The 23,964-nt window shown below is 38.1% G+C and overlaps 1 protein-coding gene across 4 annotated transcripts in view; it reads left to right on the top strand.

The window, feature by feature from the left end:
- PHIP (pleckstrin homology domain interacting protein) overlaps positions 1 to 23,964 on the top strand; it is a 122,024-nt gene that overhangs the window by 79,403 nt on the left and 18,657 nt on the right. For all 4 annotated transcript variants that reach the window (XM_065056362.1, XM_065056361.1, XM_013368413.3 and 1 more), the window contains 10 exons: positions 4,606 to 4,746; positions 5,495 to 5,571; positions 6,238 to 6,469; positions 10,370 to 10,489; positions 14,378 to 14,485; positions 14,886 to 15,010; positions 15,204 to 15,286; positions 20,462 to 20,573; positions 20,788 to 20,849; positions 22,383 to 22,538. In XM_065056362.1, coding sequence (XP_064912434.1) covers positions 4,606 to 4,746; positions 5,495 to 5,571; positions 6,238 to 6,469; positions 10,370 to 10,489; positions 14,378 to 14,485; positions 14,886 to 15,010; positions 15,204 to 15,286; positions 20,462 to 20,573; positions 20,788 to 20,849; positions 22,383 to 22,538 — 1,216 coding nt within the window. The remainder of the gene's footprint in view (positions 1 to 4,605; positions 4,747 to 5,494; positions 5,572 to 6,237; positions 6,470 to 10,369; positions 10,490 to 14,377; positions 14,486 to 14,885; positions 15,011 to 15,203; positions 15,287 to 20,461; positions 20,574 to 20,787; positions 20,850 to 22,382; positions 22,539 to 23,964) is intronic.

Genomic DNA, 23,964 nt, shown 5'->3' with positions numbered 1-23,964 from the left:
ATATATATATATATACACACACATATATATATATATATATCTTTAGGACCATGCCGAAGATGAGAAGTGACATAAATAACATGCTTAGGTAAATGTTCCTGGTCCAAGTCATTAGAGTATTACTTCATTAAACTACTGGGATTACAGAGCATTTGAATAATTACTAAAGAGCATGAAATTTCTGTACACTAGAGGGTTGATGTGGTGCGTGTGTGTTAGTAAAAAAAAAAAATGACAAAACTGGAAATATTTCTTATTACCATTAAGTGGATGTTATAAGGAGAAATTTCAAAGAATTAAGATTGAAGATAGTTATGGGTGGACGAAAGTAAGCAAAGGCCTCTATTACAGGTGCACGTGACTATTGTAAGCTAACAGGAACCAGTAAGGAGAAATGTGTGTGTTGTTTTGCTTAGTTATGTTCCTCAAAAGTAGGTATTTTTCCACTTACCATGTTGTTTAAACACAACTTCCAGGTAAATCAGCAAGATGTTAAGAGGTAAATAATCTACGCCCCAATAGATAAGCACTTAGTGTCCATTATCTTCACTGCTTTTGGAACATTTCTTACACATATGTGATGTGGTAAGAGTGAAAACTAAGTAATTACAAGCACCCATCTAGACTTGAGGGGGATGTGGAAGGATGCTCTTTGGCTAAGGAGGAAATGCAAGACAGGAGACAGTGGCCACGAACTGCTGAAATGAGGAAGGTTTTGCCTGAACATCAGGAATTACTTCACTGTGAGGGAGACTGAGCACTGGCACAGGCTGCTCAGAGAGGCTGTGAAGTCTCCACCTTTGGAGATACTCAGGTGTTGTGTGGACGTGCTCCTGGACAACCGGCTCTAGGTGGCCCTGCTTGAGCAGGGGGTTGGGCAAGATGACCTCCAGAGCTCCCTTCCAGCCTCACCCTTCTGTGAAATTAAAACTGCTTTATACCCTAACAGTATGGGGGATTTTTTGTATTTATCGCCTGCGGAGAGCTCATGATCACTCAAGAATGTTAAACATGGATGAAAGTGTATATTATCAACCTGGCTAATGCAAAAGTATCCCTCTCCAGAAAAAAGAACTGAAATTCAATAAGGGCACATTTAAGTGCAGAGATAAATATTGGGTTGAAGAATTCAAAGAGCATTTCTAGTCAAGAATGAAAACAGTTATGTATGCTGCTTCAGAAATTGATATTTTTCAGCATAGCATTTCAAATGTAGTGTTGTGAAAAGCATATGCAGACAAAAAAGCCGAAGATTCTTTTCTTTGTCTTAAAGAGGCTGTGAGCATCTATTTAGTGTTGGGCTTCTGATACTGGACATACACTTGTGCCTTGCCCCTGTTAAACTTTCTATAGAGGCTAATTCCTTTTGTCTTAAGGAAGGAGGATCTGATTTCGTATAAAGAATAGATACTGCTGGTGAGGAAATACTATGTAATTGCTACAGCCAAAGCTTTCCAAAATTGCTGCACCCTGTGTGAAAGCGCAGCAAAGCTGTGCTTCCTGGTACAGGCAGGGTTGTAGGGACAGTAAAATGCAGTGGTCTGAGTTGTCAAGGCACCGCTGCGTTTTCACGGTGGCTTTCACAAATGGTGTTACAAAGACCCTCAGCACTGCCCAGGTGACATGTTTGTGTATCTATCCCTCTCAAATACAGGGAAAGCCGTCATTTGTATTTCACAGAAAAACTGTTCTGACAGCAGCTCTAATTTCTAGTGTATTTATAGATGTGCTCTGATATTGACTGGAAACCTTGGATGTGATACAAGGTACTTGTCAGCATGTATGACTGTTCACCAGAGGGTATTGAGAGAGACTGATGATTGAGCATCAAATCCTAAGTTATCCTGGCTTTATTTCCAAGCCTTCTGTTAAAGTTGAGAGTCCAATTTTAATCTGTTTCTTTAGGATATATATGGGGCTGGGGGCAAAGACCATTAACTGTGCTTCCTCGGTTGTTGTTGAAAATTTTGGTGGTATATTCTGTTGTCAGAAGAAGCCTGTAATACTTTATCTTTTTAGTCAAACATTCACACTTGAAACACACCCCCTTCCCCCCCCGACCCCAGTTTCCCCCAAGTAAATAAAGATTTGTCTGACCTGCAGCTTCTCATCAGATTTTGGCAAAGCTATATTAAATAAGAGTGCTGTTAAAATACATTTTTTTTTTTGTAAGATGTGGAAGCTGTATACCTTGTGGTCCCTTTTCTGGTCCTGCTTTGGGTAGTGTGGTTGGGCAAGGTGACATCCAGAAGTCCCTTCAAACTTCAGTCATTCTGTTACTTCTGGATGACTACCTGTGGTTCTGGTTTTGTTTTACCTTTTATTTTTTTTTCTCCATTCTGGTTTTGGCATTGCATTTCCCACAGCAGTTTGTTACCCTTTGGCATCACTATGGCACAGTATTTATACAGTAACGTTACTTCCATAAAGGAATGATATTTTGGATGGTTTGTGGGGTGTGGGATACTTTCTTTTTTTTCCTCAAGCTTTGAACTACCAAAAGAGAAGAACTCTTCCCAAAACCAAGGAGTAATGCACAGCAATTCAGTTTTCCAAGGATCCATAGTTCTAGTATAAGCATGGAAAAGCTATATTTATAATGCCTATTTGAGAGAAATCTCACCTCTGAATAGAAAGGGGATGTAGATTTTTAGGACTATGTTTCTAAAGCAAAGATGAGCATTACAGTCTGGCTGTAATGAAGCTCTGCAAAATACATCCTTCTTATTGTACAGGATACTTGACTAATTTGTTTCATTGGGCTTATGTGATTCTGTCCTGTTGTCCATGTTTCATGATGGTAAGAGGCAGATGGGCTTTAAAACACGTCACGATTCAGCAGCAGAAGCACGTTGCTGTAACACTAGCTTTTGTGACCTCTCTACTCCAGCAATGAATCTTGAGAGCTTGATGAGAGGTGAGCAACCCCAGAACGCTGAGGGACAGCAGGCTGTGTGATGGGCTTGGTCTTAGGGCTGCCTCTGAGCTGTTCTGGGTTAGGTCAGAGCAGCTTGAGGAGATCATGTGCTGCTAGTTTGAATCCAGGAGAAGGAATGTCCCAGGTCTCAAAAGCCTTGGGCAGTGTTAAAATAGCGGTTGCTGAGCAGTCCCATCAGAAGTGTCTCTGGTAGCTGTGCTGCCAGTGGTAGCTTCCCCAACTAGAATTCACCAGACAGAAAAACAGAAACACAGTGCTCACTGAACAGAACATAAAGCAGGTTGTGTTGATTCCGTGTGCTTCGGTGAAAACTGTGATGCAACTGTACAGATTGGCATGCTGGCCTACTCTACTGAACTGTTGCAGTCACACCTGAAAAACGTGTATCTTCTGGCAGGAAGGGTAGGAGAAAAGCTCTGCCTGCCAGAGTTCTTCATTTTAAGGAAAATTGTTGTGGCTAAAGAAAACCAAATCTTAGTTACTGCTGCTTAGCCAAGTTTTAGTTTTCACAAAAAAGTGTGGTGGTCTTTTCCTCAATGAGAAAATTTAACCTCATGAACCAACTTTGATCATACATGACAGGAAAGATACTCTCTCTCTTTTCACAGGAAAAAAACAAAAACAAAAACAAAATGAGAGTAATAGATACAAGCAGTCTTCCCTACTAGAAGGCTTTGGTAATAAGAGTACTTTTCTGTGGTTTGCTTTGGTTCTGCTTGCTTTATCTCTGGGTCTGTTTTTTTTCAACCATATCAGCACCTAACAGGTATCTGAGGCTTCCTTTGTGCAAGAAAGAGAGCGCCGGGGAAGTGTACCTTATTTTGTGGCATCTAGGAATCTGTCTGGAAACTGTTATTTGGTCTGAGCTCAGCTGAAGTTTGAATAAGCATGCCAAAAAAAAAGTTCAAAACTCTTGAAACTGAGATTGTAGCTCTTGATTTTTTGCTGGGGGTTGGGGGACTAATGCAAGATTACACACTTCGTGTCGAGAGCAAGTGTTTGCATTATGTATGTTTTACAGGAGGAAAAAAAAATCTCTTTATGCTGGGATGTAAAGTGTTTCTTAATTATAACCTTATTTCATTCTTCTAAGCTTCGTAAGAACTAAGATTCCTTCCAACTGACTCATCCATTTGAACTTTTCCGTGCATCACTGCACTTATTTAAAGGCCTTTACTTCTAACAGTCATCCGTATATGCTAAGGGATGTATTACTATATGGGCCTCTCTTCTAACAGATCTGACCCCTCAATTGCAAAATAACACACTCTGGAATTCTCTGTAAGAGTCCCCTTTCCTCTGATGGCTGTTTTTAGTGTAATTTTGAGCTACAAGCTCTTAGCAGCATATCAGTAGTTAACTGGTATGTACCGTGTGAAGAATGAGGAGTTTTAATAATTAGAACAGAAAATTTTTGTCTTTATTGGGGAAGAAACTTTAATTATTTCCATAATATACTGAACTACTTAGTGCTAATATTCAACTATGCATATGAATTGTTTTCTTCAGCAGCTCTTTAGTTTTGGACTTGTGGCCTGTTTTGAATTTTGTGATGTTGAAACCTGTATCTTTTTGTTACTGTAAAAGTTGCCTCCTGGAATACTATTATTAAAGAAAATGCTATGTATTAATAAAATGTATACTTTTTGACTTTTGTGTCTTCGCAGAACCATTCTCATGAACATTTACTAGACACTAGCGACTCCAGAAAACAGCAAGCTAATCAGCACACCTACCGCACAAGATACGCAGTAGAAGAAACTGCAAGGCCTGCTGAAGAGTTAGAAAACGGACACAGTTCCTCAGATGTAAGATCCTTATTCATGAGCCAAACTTTGTTCCATTTCTGCTCTTTAAGATCCTGCTTCAGTTAATTAAACATTGTTTCTAGTGGAAACTCAGCTAACTTAACTGTGCATTTTCTCTGTTTAAAAAGTGGTGTCGAATTAGGTCCTCACATGCTGTTGTATGTGTTTAGCTTTGCCTAAAAAGTAATTGACAGAAGAGAGAAATACTAATTTGTAAGGGCATTTTTCAAAGTGCAATGTTGAATCTTCCCTATATTTGTAAGCCTAATCAGCGTGTCTCAGATTGAACGAGGAGATGGGATAATACGACTTCCCAAGGTCGTCTCCGGCCTCAAACATTTTGTGCTTTTTTAGCTACAGGGGAGAAATTAGTAATACAAGTAGATAAAGTTTGTGCTAGGTTTTTGTTTCATATTGAGAAGACATGGAAATACTACATCAAAAGAACAGGAAATAATTTTCAAAAAGGTAAGCTAACATTTTAAAATGGAGATTTAGAAGCACTGAGATATCCACTGGCTATATGTTAAAAAAATGTTGCTTTACACTGTGTGTGTCCAGGCATAGGCATTTTCATTTAATTAAGTCCATTAAATTAAAGTAACTATCTGCAAACTGAAATAATATATAATACATTTAAAGCCTAGAAGAGTCCTAGACATATTGTCATGTATTATAAATTTTTGAGTTCCAAAGAATATGTTTTCTTTTCCCTTGCCTCCTCTTGTGCACCACCCGTTCTTGTTAGGAAGGGGAGGTTGTTGTTGCCAGTGGTGGAACGTCAGAAGATGATGAAAGAGCATGGCACAGTGACGGCAGTTCTAGGTAAGTGACATTATACCTTACAGAGAGAAGGCCTGCTGATAAATTTTAAGTAATTTTGTCTGTAACCAGTTAATGAGCAATGACTTAAACTTGAGCACATTTAGAAGAAAATATTAAAAAGGGCTTAAAACTTTATGGATTCAGTTTTCAGCTGTATTACTAACTGAAATTTAGGGAAGGTGTCATCCTTGTTTGTCAGAAGCAGAATTGTTTCTGGTTGGTTTTGCAGAAGGGTAATTCTTTGCAAGCACAGGCACACTTCAGGCATGTGATAGCAGTTTCCTATGACTGTCAGAGTTGTGTGACTGCCTGTGCTGACCCTTGGCTTGAAGTCAGAGGGCAGAGATTGAAGTAGCTTCCACACATTCTTTGTTTCTTCTTTAGCAGATTTTTTTTTTATAACTTTTGTTCAAAGCTATTCATAGCCAGAAGTCCAGAGAACAGTATCCCGACTTTAACATGTATCATCTTGAACTGACCACCAAGTAAACAGTGGATTTACTTATAGTGATGCTATAGTTAAGTTAAGCTTCTTGCAAGACGGTCTCAAGGCTTTTGGTTTAGTACCATTTAATTTGTAGAGAGAATTTAGGGGTTTAGGCACTGGTTTTAACTATTAAAGTATTTTAGTTATCTAGACAGTTAACTATAATCTGTCATATGCAGTGACTACTCCAGTGATTATTCTGACTGGACGGCAGATGCAGGAATCAACTTGCAACCACCAAAGAAAATTCCTAAAATTAAAACAAAGAAAGCAGAAAGTAGTTCAGAGGATGAAGAAGGACCTGAAAAACAAAAGAAACAAATTAAAAAGGAAAGGAAAAAGGGCATTGAGGAGAAAGATGGACCATCAACATCACCAAAGAAGAGGAAACCCAAAGAGAGAAAACAAAAGGTTAGAGGTTCTTTGTATATTACAGGATGCTCACTCCTGCTGTCTTAAAAATAATTAGATGAATGATTCAGTTATAACTTCACATTGTCTCATTTGAAAACACATAACTTTCACTCATAACAAATGATAATTACCGACTCTTCTAAGTCAAATGATAGATCACTGTAATGATACAGTTTCTAAATTTGATGTGTTTCACTTAAGTGACACTTATAATATTCTTAATGCCATTTTTCTCGGACCAAGAAACTTCTGTTCTATGGATGTATTGAGTATTGGTATAACATGTGCCTGTATTTTTTGAGCTGTACTGCAATTTCTTTTATGTCTGCACAATTATGTCGTCTTTTTTTTTCCCTATCAGTTTGTTCCATGATGTGTGATATTTGCATTATGCTTGCCACGGTGCTTCCTTCCTGGGGAATTTAACTTCATCAGGGTTTTGTCTGTGTTTTGTTTGCTTTCTAATATAACCTTGTCATTCCAGTTTAGACCAGTACATGGAAATTTTCAGTCATTTTTGTTATTTTCAATGTATTGTTGTTTTGGAGAGGGTTGTTTTGTTTTTAGTTAAGTGTTAGATCAGAAAACTTGGTTTCTTCATTCTTTTTTTTACAGAGACCAAGAATAATCTATCTGGTAGATGCTAATTGCTTTCATAAGCTCATAGCTGCTCTTTTGCTATACCCAAGGAACCAAACTGTATCATCTAAGTAACTAAATAACTGTATTTTGTGTATTTATAAGATTAGGAGTCCTCAGCATTCCTTAAGATCATTATTTCAATATTTTGTTCCTCATTAGAAGGTAGAGTGACAAAACAGCTGTTTCAATATGCAGGTGGGCATAATATCAGCTTTACTGTGGATCCTGGGTACAGCATGCAGGATGTTAGGCATGTCTTTACTCTTCAATTAGGGTACTTTCTGTTGATTGTACACAGTCATTTGTTGTAGTGTCAATTCTAATAGTATCTTGATATTTACACAGTCTGAAACCAGAAGAAGGTATGAGATCAGGAAAACAGATGGTGTGGGTTTGTTTTGTTTTTGTTTTTCCAATGGTCAAAAGCTAGTTTAGCTTTTTATTATAAAATATAGTACTGGCTGACAGCCAACTATTTCCACTTAAATTGAAGCTGACCTGAGTGTTTTTGGGAATTTTGTATCTGCTTTGGTCCCAGTTATTGAGATTGCAGGAGGTTTTTGATTCAACAAATGTAAGACTTATGTATTTCATATTTTTAAAGATGTCTGGCTCCTTTCTTGAATCACAAGGAAATATTAGGCTGATAGGAATACCAGAAAACCATCCCTCTTCCTTGTCCCCCTAGGTAGAATTAATTGTATCTGTCATTCCTGACAGATGCTTGTTTTTGAAGTTCCTCGTGGCAGAGACTCTACCTCCTTACTGGGCAGAGAGCTCACAGCCCTTGCTCTGACAGAAGGTTCTTCCTGATTCCTGAACCTTGAATCAAATTAGGACTTTCCATTGAGGAAAGAAGTTTGACCATCTTTGTAGCCAGGCACAGAATCTGAGAAATTGGACTGTCGAGATCTTGATGGTGCATCCATTTCTAATCCCCGTCCACTAGAAATCAATCTAAAAACTGATACAGCAGTGAAGAAAGGCAAGAAAGGAGCACCCAGGAAGATCAAAGGGTACCAAATATTTTTTTTTGTTAAGGACAGACACAAAGAGGCTGACTCTTAAAAGGGAGAGAGTTTGGAGGAGATACAATAAAAAGCTTTAATAAAACTATGAATGGTTTAGAAATGAAGAAATGAATTATTTTGTTCCTTATTTTGCTACAGTCAGATGTAACACCCAATGACAGACATGAAACTCAAAAAAAGAGCCCTTTCCTCATTCCACTTCCACCCCCTGAAAGCAAACAAAAACCCCAAACAACCTGAGCATGTAATGAAGTTGTGGAACTAATTACTGAAGATGTAGTAGAGTTTCAGAAATGATTAGACAAATTCACTGAGACTAGTCTCTTCCTGATGATTGAGTTCAGGCTTGGCTTCCAGAGGGTCTTAAACTGGTGATTAATGTGTGAAATTATAACAAGGGAAGATTTTCTGGCTATTTCTTGTTACCTTCCCACAATTTACCAATGACCTAGACCAGCTTTGCTTTGGTGCACTGCATCAGTTTTTCCTGAGACAGAGCTGCTTGAATCTGAAGATCTACAAGGTGCTTCTACGTTAGTGATTTATTGCAATGGAGAGGTTCTGGTTTGATTTTGTTTGTTTTTGGCTGTGTGTATGCTTTTTCCTGTGCTACCCACCAGTGCTCCAGGGCTGCACTCAAAGCCGTTCCCATCCTGGTGAAACCATATTTGAATTAGTGTAATGGAGTCACACTTGGAGGGTCCCATTAGCAGGCTGGGGTGCGGAGTCTTCTATCAGTGACTATATATAGTAGATTTCTGTACAACTGTCCAAGGTTGCTTTCTGTATGTGCACAAGATGATGTGAATAATTTCAAAGCAACCTTGCTTGGACGTTTGTACAAAAACCTGCATTTTCTGGCCTATTAGATACGGACCTGCAGTGTGCACCCAGGACCTGCAACTGCAGTGAGCTTCGTTACTTGGAAATATGTTATGTGGATATAACATCTGAAAATGTAATTCCACAGCACATTATAGTAAAAAAGCAAGTAGGTCATGGGGATGTACCCATTTGGGATCATTGCCACATGCTTTACCTCTGTTTATGTTTGTAAATATCTTCCTCATTTTGCACTGTTCTGTAATTGGAGACAGCTCTATGGTTGTAATGTCTTATGGGCCAAGACTACTCTATGAATTTAGTTAGAGAATGGCATGTTTCAGTTTTATCTTTTTGGGCATGAGGTGTAGTTACTGGAGTGTCAATAAATTCAGGCTTTGTTAGAAGAGCCCCAACACGACCACTGCACTTGGGTCATAACAACCCGAGGCAGTGCTACATGCTCAGGGAAGAGTGGCTGGAAAGCTGCCTGGCAGAAAAGGATCTGGGGGTGTTGATTGACAGCCGGCTGAAGATGAGCCAGCAGCGTGCCCAGGTGGTCGAAAAGGCCAACAACATCCTGGCTTGTATCAGGAATAGTGTGGCCAGCAGGACTAGAGAAGTGATTGTGCCACTGTACCTGGCACTGGTGAGGCCACACATTGAATGCTGTGTTCACTTTTGGTCCACTTATCATAAGAAGGACATTGAAATACTAGAGAGAGTGCAGAGGAGGATGAGAAAGCTCATGAAGGGTCTGGAGCACAAATCTGATGAGGAGCAGTTGAGGGAACTGGGGCTGTTTAGCCTGGAGAAAAGGAGACTGAAGGGAGACCTTATCGCTGTCTACAACTACCTGAAGGGAGGTTGTAGCATGGAGGGTGTTGGTCTCTTCTCCCAAGTAGCAAGTGATAGGACAGAAGGAAATGGCCTCAAAGTGCGCCAGGGAGGTTTAGATTGGATATTAGGAAAATATTCTTCCTGGAAAGGGTTGTCAGGTGTTGGAACAGGCTGCCCATGGAAGTGGCAGAGTCACCATCCCTGGAGGTGTTTAAAAGGCATTTAGACGAGGTTCTTACAGACATGGTTAGTGCTAGAGTTAGGTTAGGTTATGGCTGGACTCGATGGTCCTGAGGGTCTCTTCTAACTGAAATGATTATATGATTCTAAAACCCAACAAACTAAAAAAAACACGCTTAGTTTTTCAGATTATTAATGTTTTTGGTCTTGGTGATGTTGTAAGCTGTTAAGTAAGATTTATTTTCACACTGGCAATGATTTTCTTTTTACATTAAATATACTTAAGAAATAGCAGTTGATTTTAATAGAACATTTCTTAAAATAAAAAGGTTCCCCAATTGTTAGTTTATTTATATAAATTTTCTGTGTGCATTTTCTTCAGAGGCTGGCTGTAGGAGTTCTGGCAGAAAATGGTTTGACACTGGAAGAATGGCTGCCATCAGCATGGATTACAGACACTGTTCCTCGTCGGTGCCCATTTGTGCCACAGATGGGGGATGAGGTATTGTAGTTTTTTTTTTCCTCTGTGTTCTTGCTTCTTTCAGCTTTGTTTTAGCCTTTTTTATATTAATCTCTGCATTTTTTCCAGAGACGACTTATTGGAATATTTTGGATTTTCTTCAAAACATTCTTTGATCTGGCTAAAACTTGCTTTTGCTTCCTTTAGTCTTTCTCATACTTTAAAAAATATTCTGTATAGTGTTTCTTTGATTGTTTTTTATTGCATGCTGTTGAGGTAATATTCCTTCTCATACTGTGTTCAGTGTGTTGATTTCTTTATGACAGGTGTATACAAGCTGTATGAGATGCTTTACTTAGTGAAACTAGTCCTTAGTTGTGGAGCTTCTTGTATGCTGAAGAAGAGGTGAAAAATCAAATAGGAATTTAAGTTGCTTGGAAAACGTCAGTTTAGGACTGGAAGTAAAAACTAGGAAATAAACCTCTTGGGGGGAAGGTGTATGTTTGGTTTGGTTGGTTCATGGTTTTTAATTCATTTATTCTGAATTAAAACTGATATTGTCCTTTTCACTGATGTTTCTGATATCAGAAAATTTGTGCTGGTCTCTTACAACAGAAAACCGCAGAAGTTTTGTATATATGTATTTTTAGATGAATTAGACTGTAAAGACTTTGTAAACATGGCCCAGATAAAATACAGTAGCAAAGGGACACCCACTAGTTTTTACTGTGGAAAGTATAGCATGTGAACATTACAGTGAATTGTATGACTAAGTAGTATCAGATAGAAGGCAATCTTGAAAATCAGAGTCTGTGCGTGTTTCCTAAAATCCCCTCAGGTTAATATAAGAGGAAATAGCTGGCTTGTGCTGTAATGTGTCGTGCATTGGTTCTTCAGGTAGCAGTGCATTTCTGAGGTGCTGAACAGAGTTCTTGTACAGCTCACACCTTCAGAATGCAGTTGGAGAAATATTTGACGTGGTGGCAAATTCGATTAACTTCGGTCCTGAGCTAGAGCTGCTTGTAGGCACCACCTTAGAAATGGAATCAGGAGCAGAGGTTGCTTGTGCTAGCAGTTCTGTTTTTACTGGATCACTTCATTAATGCACTTCACAGGACAGCTATGCAGAAATTAAATCAGCATTGCCAGTAAGAGAGGAAAGGAACGCTTCAAGTTGAGAGGTGCAACTGGAGAAAATGCTTATGTATTTATGCCCTCCAGCAAGCATGTTTTGGAGGCTGCTGTTCAAAAGATCAAGTCCGAATAAATATTTTTGGTGCCTGATACCATCTGGATACAGTGAAGCAGCCAAGGATTTATCTGTACCCTATTACTCAGAAAACTTTAACATCGTAACGGTTTAGTAAGATAAACCCTTGTGTTTGGTTTGTGGCACCTGCTGAACAGCTTGTGCAGTGTATACTGAGAGTATCTAACTAGACTGCATCCTTTTGCTGAAAAATGCTTTGTATTGGTGGACAGGAAACTTCCTGTCTTGTGCCTAGAAAGCAGGAGTAGTTGCACCACTGGACAGTACATTTGTAATAAAACAGCTCTGTCTAAAACTCCATCTCTGATGCTCACCCTCCCTAGATTTGCTTGAGATGTGAAAAGAAGCTGTTTATCTGGAAAGTTACTTTTGAGATCCACAGAAATAAAAGATCACTTTAATTAGAGAAATAGAATGAGAAGAGGTTTCATGTGGCCTTTGAACATTATGGTGGATAGTTGGTATGTTTTACAAAACTTGGGAGGAGAGATATTTCAGATTTGTTCTCTTGCAGCTGTACAAACAAGAAACAAAAAAACAGCAGGGCTATACTTAGTTAAACTCGGTGCGTAAGAATAGCACATACCATCCTTTTTCCCTTTCTGAATATTGCCATTTACAGACCTTTGTCATGTGTCTTGAGGAACAGTGGAAACACATCAGAGAGGTGGGACTGAATTTCCCTGTCTGGTTATTGAAATACAGTGCATATTCACTAGAGGATTCGGCCATCAACACAATAAAGAACCATTTTGTCTGGGTACATAAACATGCAGAAGAAGGAATTTATCAAGATTAAAAATAGAATTTCCAGGAAAAAGGCATAAATTATTTTGTCACAGATATCTTTCTAATTTGTTCTTCTGACAGAGGATGTAATACTTAGAGCCATTTACAAAATAAAAATGTGTCACTTCTGTAAACAGTGGGTTGAATTTTCAGGTAGAGGTTTAGCAGAAGCGGTAAGTGTAGGAGGAATTGTTTGTAGCCTGTGCCACTAAGTGGATTTTTACTGGAAGGTACAGGGAACACTTGTCACAATGTTGAAAGTGTAATTGAAATTGGCATTATTTTAGATCTGTCTCTCAGTAGCCCTGATTCCTTTTCCTGCCAGTTGGATTCTGACAGGGCACAGGAGATTCTCGCTGCTTTCATGCCCTCTGTAACTACTGTGTGTTTGTTCCCCACAAGGATATTGTGCTCATAGAATACTCCGAAAAACAAGAGTTTAAAAAATTGTACTGAGTCCTTCTCCATTAAAAAAAAAAAAAAAAAGCACCATGTGATATTAAGGAAGTTCAGTAACTGTTAATGTAGAAACTTGACAGACACTTGTTTGCAGTGTTTTGTGATACAACAATTTTGGAAAGCACATGGCAATACAAATATTAGTGTATTTATTTGTATAAATGTAGTTTAAAACTTACTGAGGGCTTTTCACTCTGCTTTTTTTGTTGTGTTATATGTTTACATTTAAGCCATTATTCCCTGTTCCTATTTGATAAAAATCCTGTGTTTATGGTGTGGGGCACTTTCAGAGGTGTGGTGGGTTTGGTTTTGTTTTGTTTTGGTTTTTGTTTGTTTGTTTTTGTGTGTGTTTATGTGTGCTTTTTTGTTTTTGTTTTTTTGTTTGTTTTTAATTTGGAATGCATTGTACTTGGAATCACAGTATCACAGTATGTTTGGGATTGGAAGGGATCTCAAAAGATCATCCAGTCCAATCCCCCTGCTGGAGCAAGAACACCTAAATGAGGTCGCACAGGAAGGTGTCCAGGCGGGTTTTGAATGTCTCCAGGGAAGGAGACTCCACAACCCCCCTGGGCAGCCTGTTCCAGTGCTCTGGCACCCTCACTGAGAAGATACAGTTGTTCATCAGATATTTGTTCTAATTAATTTGAGGAACCTCTGTTTTGCATTTCAGATACATTCCTTGAATATGTTTAAGGTTTTCAGCTTAGTGCTTCATTACTGTGATGGTTTATAATGAAAACATTCATCCACATGGTGTCATATATGACAGGATCTCAGTAAAATAATAGGCTCTGGTTGTCTGAACCATGGACATTTATAGTGGAAGGATTTGAAAAGCAATTTAGTAAGCACTTGAAATGTCTATTTTCAGTTTGTTCATGTCTTTGTTGGGCTGTTTGTTCACTGTTACAGAAGCAAACACCAAAATCTTAGCAGAACAATAACAAACAGCTGAATTTTTCTTCTAGGATATATTTCTTGTTCCAAGAAGACATAATTAGCCTGATAATGAATTTAGTGATACTTGATTGTCATCGCAGGGCTGTTCTACAGTGATAAATAACTGGATGGATTAGTGGACTTCATGTTCCTGTCATTGAATTGTTCTATAGTACAATGATAAATAGATGCTTTTGTTACTGATTTCATTTTTTTCTCACGTGTAATTTAGGATATTTTGCTCAAAGGGAAAATAGTGTTCTGAATCTTTCCTATTTTTCTGTAAATGTTTCTATGATACCTGCTTTAGTTTTCTATCACTTAATTTTTTGAGAACCTGTAAGTCTTGCAGAAAAATAGTGGAAAAAAAGTTGATGATAAAACAGAAAGTACAAACATTGTATGGCAGTGATAGACCAGCATTTCAGCTCCTCAGAGTCTTTTAGATAACTGTCACATTTCACTTTTAGGTCTACTATTTCCGACAAGGTCATGAAGCGTATGTTGTAATGGCTAAGAAGAACAAAATATATAGTATTAATCCCAAGAAACAGCCGTGGCATAAAATGGAATTACGGGTATGACTTCTTTTTCATTTTTCTTTGTATCTTAAAAACAGTTTGGAAACTAACTGAAAAAATATCCTTAATACAGATGTTTCTAATGTCATGCTCATAGTATTTCGAGATAAGGAGGAAAAGTTATCTTAATAAATAGTCAAATGCTATCAGACCTTAAACTGTACTTTTTTGCATCTGTTTGGGCAGATGAGATGGTTACACTTCATAGCAAAGTATTTTTCAAACAAGTTATGTTGTGAAATAATAGCTTGTTTTGAAAGACTAAAGTTCAGATACTTGATTTTGATGGTTCTGGCAGAAGTCTCGTCGTTTCAGTATGCTCATATTTTCATGTTTCAGGAAGTTGTTATAGTGTTCCTAACCTCAGTGGTGGTACGTAACATTCTGTTTCTTCCAGGAGCAAGAGCTGATGAAAATAGTTGGGATTAAGTATGAAGTGGGCTTGCCTACTCTCTGCTGTCTTAAACTGGCTTTTCTTGACCCTGATACGGGTAAACTAACTGGAGGATCATTCACCATGAAGTAAGGAAAGAAATATTATATTCAAATTAGGGAATTTCTTGCAGGAATGTGATGTTGAAAGTTAAAAGATACCATTAATATCGTGACTTTGCTTTTGAGGTGTTGAGTTTGAAATAATAATTTTTATTTTAGTGCTTTACTTTGTGCTTTTGCTGTTTTATCTCTTAATAGTTGTGTGTTCTGTTGTAATTAGGTACCATGATATGCCAGATGTCATAGACTTCCTCGTCTTGAGGCAGCAGTTTGATGATGCAAAACACAGGCGATGGAACATAGGTGAGTTGTGGGGAGTTTTTTGATATGATTTTTCTGCTTATTTTTCTGAGTGTCTACCTGTTTTCATGGTAACTTATTAAAAAGTAGATTATGGTAAATAAAATTCTAGTACTGTGCTGAAATTGGAGAACAAACTCTCTCCATATGGGATGTGGAGTCCTACTTTGTCCTTGACTGAAGCTACAACAAGCAAACAAAATACTGAAGGTGATTTGTAGAAGAAAGTGCAAAGAAAATCTCAGTTGTGTGTTTGCAGAGAGGAATTAATACTTTTTAGAAATATGGTGTTTATTAGTAACTGATAATTTATTGCAGCTTACGTATTGGTTGTCTTTTCGTTTGTTTGTTTGCGGGTCTTCTTACAACTTCATTGTTATTAGAATTTTTTTTAATTATTGTGATTTTTTTTTTCCACTTTATGGAATTTCTTCTGGAAATACAGAAACACCTTCTTCACCATTTGAAATATCATTCTCATATCTCTATACTTGTTTTATTTCTGTTCTAAACCCCATATAGTTTAGCTTCATTGAAGTGTATATAACTATAGTTCACTGCTGTGTGATATGGGAATGTTTTTGATTCATTTTACTTTGCCCATGCTAAGTTATTTCCAAGTGTTGGATACTGGAGAATGTCCATGACAGGCATATCCTCCAGTCAGATCCATTTCCTAGTCATCTTTTCTATATGGTGACAAAGATCATCTTTCAAAAATGAAATCTAAGCTGGGGGAGAAAGCTGCATTGCAGCAAAATGATCTTCTAAGTTGTTTTTGTTTTGTGTTTTTTTTCCTGGAGGTCAGGAAGTGTGTATGTTCTCATTCGATTGTCCCTGATACTTAAAAGGTTAAACAAGTATTACTGATCCTTCTGTTCCCGTAAGAGAGACATTTGTATATCATACCGTATTTACAGAACAATAGACACTGTTAAGTCCTGTCCAGTGTAGCAGTATATTCTGTGAAGTGACATGGTCCTGAAAGTGAGATGTTGGTAGCCTTCCTTTTTTTTTTTAAAGCAGGTCTCATTGTTAAACACATTTTCTGTGAAGTAGCAGTGAGTACTGTAACAACTCAGTTTGTGCAGTTCTTCCATTCAGGAGCCATGGCTGGCACGCGCGCAGCTGATGTGCCAGCATTTCTTGCTGCTTCGAGGAAAGCATCATATCACAGAATGTTAAGGCTTAGAAGGGACCTCAAAATATCATCTAGTCCAATCCTCCTGCCAGAGCAGGAACAGTTAGATGAGGCTACACAGGAATGTGTCCCAGGTGGGTTTTGAATGTCTCCAGAGTAGGAGACTCCACAACCCCCTGGGCAGCCTGTTCCAGTGTTCTGTTACCCTCACTGAGAAGGGTTTATTTATATATATACCCTTTATATTTTGTAAACATTGAGGTCACCCCGCAGTCTCCTCTTCTCCAAGCTAAAGAGACCCAGCTCCCTCAGCCTTTCTTCATAAGGGAGATGCTCCACTCCCTTAATCATCTTTGTAGCTCTAAGCTGGACTCTCTCCAGCAGTTCCCTGTCCTTCTGGAACTGAAGGGCCCAGAACTGGACATAATATTCCAGATGTGGTCTCACCAGGGCAGAGCAGAGGGGAAGGAGAACCTCTCAACCTACTAACCACCCCCCTTTTAATACACCCCAGGATGCCATTGGCCTTCCTGGCCACAAGGGCACAGTGCTGGCTCATGGTCATCCTGCTGTCCACCAGGACCCCCAGGTCCCTTTCCCCTACATTGCTATGCAAAAACATGATGGGGTATCTGATTACCTATGTAGAAACAAGTGATACAACATATGTTTCTGTAAATATGCTGCCTCCTTAGTCTGTATTTGCTGTTTTCCAAGTGCTATACTCTCCTAAGTCTGTTGTAGCTAAGTAACCTGAAGAAGTGGCACAGCTGGATGTTAAAAACTGGTTTTTAAATTGTTCCCTACCTGACTTTTTGGCCAGGAAATAAGAATTGAGCTCTTATCCTTTGATGTACATCATTATATCCTTGCTTAGGATGTGTATGCCTTTAGCAGTAGATGTATAAATTACATGATGCCATATTAATAAGTTTTGTATCACCTCATGCTTTACTTTACGTTGTCTGAAAAGACAGCTAGTCTTTAGTTCTGTAGGGAACGTGGTAAAGACCCAAGGCTTGTGATTCAATAGGAAATGTAAACCTTGATATCTTCTTTAAAGATCATTTCAGTTTAAAGATCAGATTAAAGATTGGTCAACATCTAATAACATGTCACTGAGCTTTGCTCTTTCCGATGGTTATGGATCTGTGGTCTTGTCCCCCTCTACCATGCCGTACACATTTTCCCACAAGATCACGGCAGCAGGAGCAGAATGACTGCTGTACCTTGTATGTGAACAGCCTGGCCAGAGGTCACATCAGCTGTCATGATAGAAATCCAGGAGTAGAGGAGGGACTTGTCAAGTGTCACCATTGCTGTTCTCAAAACTATGAGTGCAAGTAGCACCTCCTTCCTGGACCGACAACTGTCTTTCTAGACGCTCATCATATAGAAGGCACTGGAGCTACATGAAAAGTATCGAAAGTGCCAGAACCTTTTATCAAGCCTTCAGTGTAAAGTAATGTGAGTTTCAGGCTGATAATGTCTAATGCCAGCTTGTAACTCTGGCAAGTGTGTATTAGACTTTGTTCTTCAGTTCCTCTTTTGGGTGGTAAAAATAGTGGTAAAATAGTCTCTTTCTTGGAGACAGTATGAAATGCTAAAGCAGAGATAGCAAAGACACTACTGTTAAAAAACGTTACAGCTCTTCCAGGAGCCTTCTGGAGTGCTGCCCTGCTCTCTGCATTGTCACTTGGAATATTTTACTGGTGTACGCTTATGTACTTGGAACAAATCATGCGGTGTTTTGTTGCACTGTGGGACACAGTATAAAAATGTTCTTTGAAAGCAGATGGTATTTTCTGCCAGGATAAGGAGAAATGCCTTTGGAACTGTATGTGAAACTGTTCCTGAGTATCTAACTATGTGAATCTGGGATCCCCAAGATTTATCTGACATGCTCGTGTCTTCCGAACTTTCACCATAGCTCTTTGTCAACAAACAGAGGTTTTGTGTTGTTTTTTTTCATGGCAAGCAGTTGCTGTTTTGTCTTCTCAGGAACTACTGTTACTTCCTTTTCTTATTCCTCTATGATTTCTGGCATTTAGCCTACAAATCAATATTTTTATAGCTACTATTTGGAGAGTCACTGGATATTAAATTTTCAGACTCCACTTTTAAGTCATTAAAATGTTGATCTTTAACCAGTAACAATCCTTGGTGTTTTTGGTGTGGGGTATTTGTTTTTGGTTTTGTTGTTGGGGTTTTTTTGTTTGGGGGGGGAGGGGGGCAGTTTGTCGTGTGTTTTTTGTTGTTAGGGGTTGATATTTTTTTTTAGGGAAGAATATTTACTTATCTATTTTATTTTTATTATTAATATTAAAGTATATTAATGTATAATCCTTTCAGAAAGAACAAATATAAAGTTCGAGAAGTGACAGGTTCTTATTTCTACCCAGATTTTTATTCTATATCTTTGTCTTATTATAGTTTAACTGCAAGATTAACACAAGTGTTAAAGTTATTCCAGTAGGATTCCTGCAGTTTTAGCTGTATGTCTCAGACAGGTGTGCATACCTGTCTCTTACATAGCAACCACTCTAAGTTCAACACATATTTTATATTTTCATCAGACTGATGTTTTCTAGTAATAACACAGTTCTGGAAAATTATGCTAAGTCCTTCTAATAAGAATTTTTGTGCTGCTGTCCACATAGATGAGGTAACACAGATGACATTGGGAAAGAGTGATTCAGGAGGTGGTTCTGTGGGCATTTTCAATCGTGTTTTCTGCTGTGGTGTTCTGTCCACAGGAATGCTGCAGCTCTTGAGAAATGGGGAGTGGCTGCCAGCACACGCTCCTTTCAGTGGTTTTGATCTGCTTGATATTCAGCACTATGAAGGCACCCACAGTTGGATTGATTTCCCCCCCCCCCTTTTATTTTTTTAAAATGATCACTAGGGAATGCCATCTTGAGAGATTGTACTTCAAGACCTCTTCAGAATTATTTATTCCTTTAAAATAAAGCATCAGCCCTTATTTACATTTTTGATCTTGCATTTCAGATATTTCTGATATACTTGGTTCTATTACATTTAGCACAATTGGGACTATTAATAGAAGCTTTGTAATTGTCCTAGAATTACTTGCAATCCATTATTTTTTTTTTTTTTAAAGTGCCATAAAGAAAGCAGAACATTTTTTAGAAGATATTTACTCCCTATTTATTCAGATAAATTTGGGCAGCATGAGGATGTACTGAAATGGAACTAACTACAGCAGTTGAGAATTTGTGTGTGTGTAATCAAACCCCATGAAAACAAACATGCAGTTTGTGGAATCTCAGACTTATATTACATTTGTTCTTGTATTGAGCGAGCTGAATACTTTACTAAAAATTGTTTCTATATTCCGTGGCATGTGTTAGAAAATGTTAGAATTTATGATGGCGTGTAATACACGTATTCTCATGTGTAATATTTTTAATAATGCTTCTGACCTTTTTCCTCAGATAGGCAAATGCTTTGCAATAGTGAAACCATTTCAAGTCACAGTTTAAATTACTTTGCTAACCTTTTGAAGAAGCTTTAATAAATTTTATTCTTTTATCAGTCAGATTGCCTCTGTAGTAAAGGGAATGAACCTCTGAGTTACATTTGTGTAGCTGAAAAAGCGCTTGAGAAACAGAGGAGTTGCTTGGCAGCATGTAAAGTATTCCCTTTACGGAAGTGTCACAATGTTCACTTCACTGTAGTTTTTAATGCAAGTAGATTTCAGTTTTAAAGTTATTGTCTTACCTTCTACATGAAAATAAAAAATAAATTCATATATAAAGAACATGTAGATAGATTTGCCAATCATTAATTGTTTTTTTAGCATCATTTTAACGTCTATTTTTTGTTTAAAGGCAACCTTCAGAAATAATTTAATAATTTTCTTTTAAACTAGGTATGACTCATGTTTGCCTGTTGATGCTACAAGTGTTCAAAAGGATTTCTGTGTTCAAAATCAAGCCAAGTGTATCTAAAAACTGCTTTTCCTGAGAGGAGTAGGATGCCTTGCATTGATGAAATTATTTTGTGTTCTTATCTAGGTGATCGTTTCAGGTCAGTGATAGATGATGCTTGGTGGTTTGGAACAATTGAAAGCCAGGAACCTCTTCAGCCTGATTATCCTGATAGCTTATTTCAGTGCTACAATGTCTGGTGAGCAAATTTATCTTCAATCTTTTGTTTTTAATTAGTTATTTAATTTGAATTACTGACTGAGCAACTTGGTGTTATTAAATTCAGTCTTGCATCTCACCGTACCAGTTTATTAGAATACTCTGTGGTATATAAATAAGCTACATTACAAACATTAAATAATTACGTTGTTGAAGCAATATTAGTAGATAATGTAAATGTGATTATTTTAAAGCTGGGACAATGGTGACACTGAGAAGATGAGCCCTTGGGACATGGAGCTGATACCAAGTAATGGTATGATACATTAATAATATAATTTGCTTTAAGGGTGTATTTAAAGAAGAAAAAAAAAAAGTTGTATGGTTTTACCTCAATAATTATGTTTCTCTTGGGGAGTAGGGGAAAGGCCCATAAACCAGTTGCATTTGAACATCTTTAAATCAATTATTAAACTAAAAGCAGATCATGATAAATGAACTGTGAAAATACATACAGCCATACTTAGACAAACTAGTGTATGCTGAAAATAGACAGAAAAGTTACAAAAACTTAGAAGAGATCATAGAATCACAGAATACTTTGGGTTGGAAGGACCTTCACAGGTCATCTAGCCCAACCTCCTGCAATGAGCAGGGACATCTTCAACTAGATCAGGTTGCTCAGGGCCACATCCAGCCTGGCCTGGAATATTTCCAGGGAAGGGGCATCTACACCTCTCTGGGCAACCTGTGCCAGTGTTTCACCAGTGTTTCTTCCTCATATCTAGTCTGGATCTCCCCTTCTTTAGTTTAAAACCATTGCCCTTTGTCCTGTCATAACAGGCTAAATGACTATCCCCATCTTTCTTACAGGCCCCTTTTAAGTACTGAAGGGCCACAATAAGGTCTCCCCTGAGCCTTCTCTTCTCCAGGCTGAACAACCCCAACGCTCTCAGCCTGTCTTCATAGCAGAGATGTTCCATCCCTCTGATCATTTTTGTGGCCTCCACTGATCCCTCTCCAACAGGTCCATGTCTCTCCTGTACTGAGGGCTCCAGAGCTGGACACAGGACTCCAGGTGGGGTCTCACCAGAGCAGAGGGGCAGAATCACCTCTCTCAGCCTACTGGTCACACACCTTTTGATGCAGCCCAAGATACGATTCGCTTTCTGGGCTGCAAGCACACATTACCAGCTCATGTCCAATCTTTCATCCACCAGTAGCCCCAGGTCCCTCCTTGCAAGGCTGCTCTCAATCCTTCATTCCCCAGCCTGTATTCCTACTGGGGATTGCCCTGACCCAGGTGCAGGACCTTGCACTTGGCCTTGTTGAACCTCCTGATGGCCCTTTTAATTTGCTTCCTCGGGAGCTCTGGTTTTAGCATTTGAACTCATAAAACTGACAAAGTAGAACCACTGTCTGGAGAATGTTTTAGTGTCAATATCTCAAACTCCATCTGAAAATCATCGATTATTCATTACCAAAATCATTTATTAACAAGAATTCTGGGGTAAAAAAACAAACTGAACAAAACCCCACAACAGCAAAACACAACCACAACAATCTTTAACTGATAAAGGAGTGTCTTACTTGGTTCTAAAATAAATTCTACAATTAGCTATATGGTAGAGGATAATTTTTTTTTCATGGAGGACTTTACACCAAAATTCATTGTAAGTATTTAAATTTAACAGAACAATGTACCAAAAGGATACTGGATGCATCCAACATGTCTTTGAGCAAATCACGAATTATGCATTATGTTGTTACGTATCTTTGAATTATAGGGATGTATATTACACAAGATACAGAGATTTATGTTTTATTTAGTTTTCGTGTTACATTCTAGCTGTATTTCCAGAAGAACTGGGAACTAGTGTACCTTTAACAGATGAAGAACGCAGAACGCTGCTCTACAAACCTCTGGATGGAGAGTGGGGCTCCAGGACACGAGATGAGGAGTGTGACAGAATTATTGCAGGGATAAACCAACTCATGACTCTAGGTAAATCATGAATAATATTGGGAATGTTTTTGTGTTATATTTTTCAGGCTGTGCTCATGGTACTTCTGAAATTACCAAAATGAATGTGATAAAATACACCCTTTTACCTCTTAAATTGAAGAAAACTTTCTCACCACACATGTAGTGGGTACACAAAAAACTACATTTTTCTCCTGTTTTCAAAGGTCACTGTTGCTTTTTGGTAGATAATTTGATATGTCAGGGGTTTGGGTTTTACATGCTAAAACCTTGATTTTTTTGCTTTAGCTACTGGAATCCCTTGTTGGGGTTAAAATTGCAAACTTTATGATAAACAGAATATTAACTATATTACAGGCAGATAGGTTAATAAAATCTTATATAATTACTCAGAGAATGAATACCTATATGTTGATTTCCCCTATGTTAACCTTTTCTAGTTCCCATTTTCTCCCCCACATTTTCTTGGTTGTGCAAAATGTTGAGGAAATGGCAAAATGTTGAGGATAAAGTAATTGATTGACTTATGAAGAGCCACTTGCTATTTGGTTGTAGAGCAATTACTCTTTCCAGGCAGCTTCTGAAAAGGTAATTGTTAAAACATTTGACATATCGCTGCAACATTTACATGATCAAAGATGTGTGTCTGAGATGGAGATCCATTAGTGAAATACAGGCTGAATCGTAAGTCTTCCGTATATTTTTTGACAAGCGAAGTGTGTCAGTCAGCACTCTTAGTTTTTTGGGTATCAGTGGTCATAATTTGTATAGGTAAGTTGTCACAGACAAGTTTCTTCAACTGATTTTTGAAGTACCTGAAGCAAGGTAAGGCACATTTAGAAAAAGCCTGAAAACTTAACTCTTGAAATACTTCTGATACCTAAAGGTCTCACATTATGACTTCTCTGGTGACACACTGCATAAAAAGTTTCTCTTTGCTTCCAAAAGAAAGGAAATATCCATATGGTCTAGTAATACAATTTACAGAATTAAATTAAAAAACTTGTGAGAAAATGAAATTTTAGTTGTTGTCACTGTGTTGTCGGAGAGTAATGGTTTTACATTTAGCAGTATGTTGTACGGCATAATGCTTAGTTTGGGTTTTAACTATGGCATATGTGGTGCGTATTGGTACAAAGTAGCAGTTGCTAGAACATTCATAAGAGTAAGTAAACAGCTTTTAGAAGAAGAGCAGTCTGTTTAACAACAACGGATTTTCTGTTTTTAAAGACTTTGGAGAGACACTTCGAAGGGGTTTTATGTTTTTGTATTACCACATTTGCTCTTGACATGTAAAATATAGGCATGATGTGTCTAGGAACTTGTGATGCTTCTGAGCACAGGAGGAGAAAAGCAAGTTTGTGTAGGTGCGCAGATTTAAATTGCTCAGCAGTCTTCCAGCATTGTGGTGGGTTGGTTTTAGAAGGCTTCTTTGCTCTGAGGTAGG

Source organism: Columba livia, chromosome 3 (genome assembly GCF_036013475.1).
Source record: "Columba livia isolate bColLiv1 breed racing homer chromosome 3, bColLiv1.pat.W.v2, whole genome shotgun sequence".
NCBI lineage: Eukaryota > Metazoa > Chordata > Aves > Columbiformes > Columbidae > Columba > Columba livia.
Note: the sequence above shows the minus strand (reverse complement) of the source record. Positions and strands in the feature narration are given on the sequence as shown.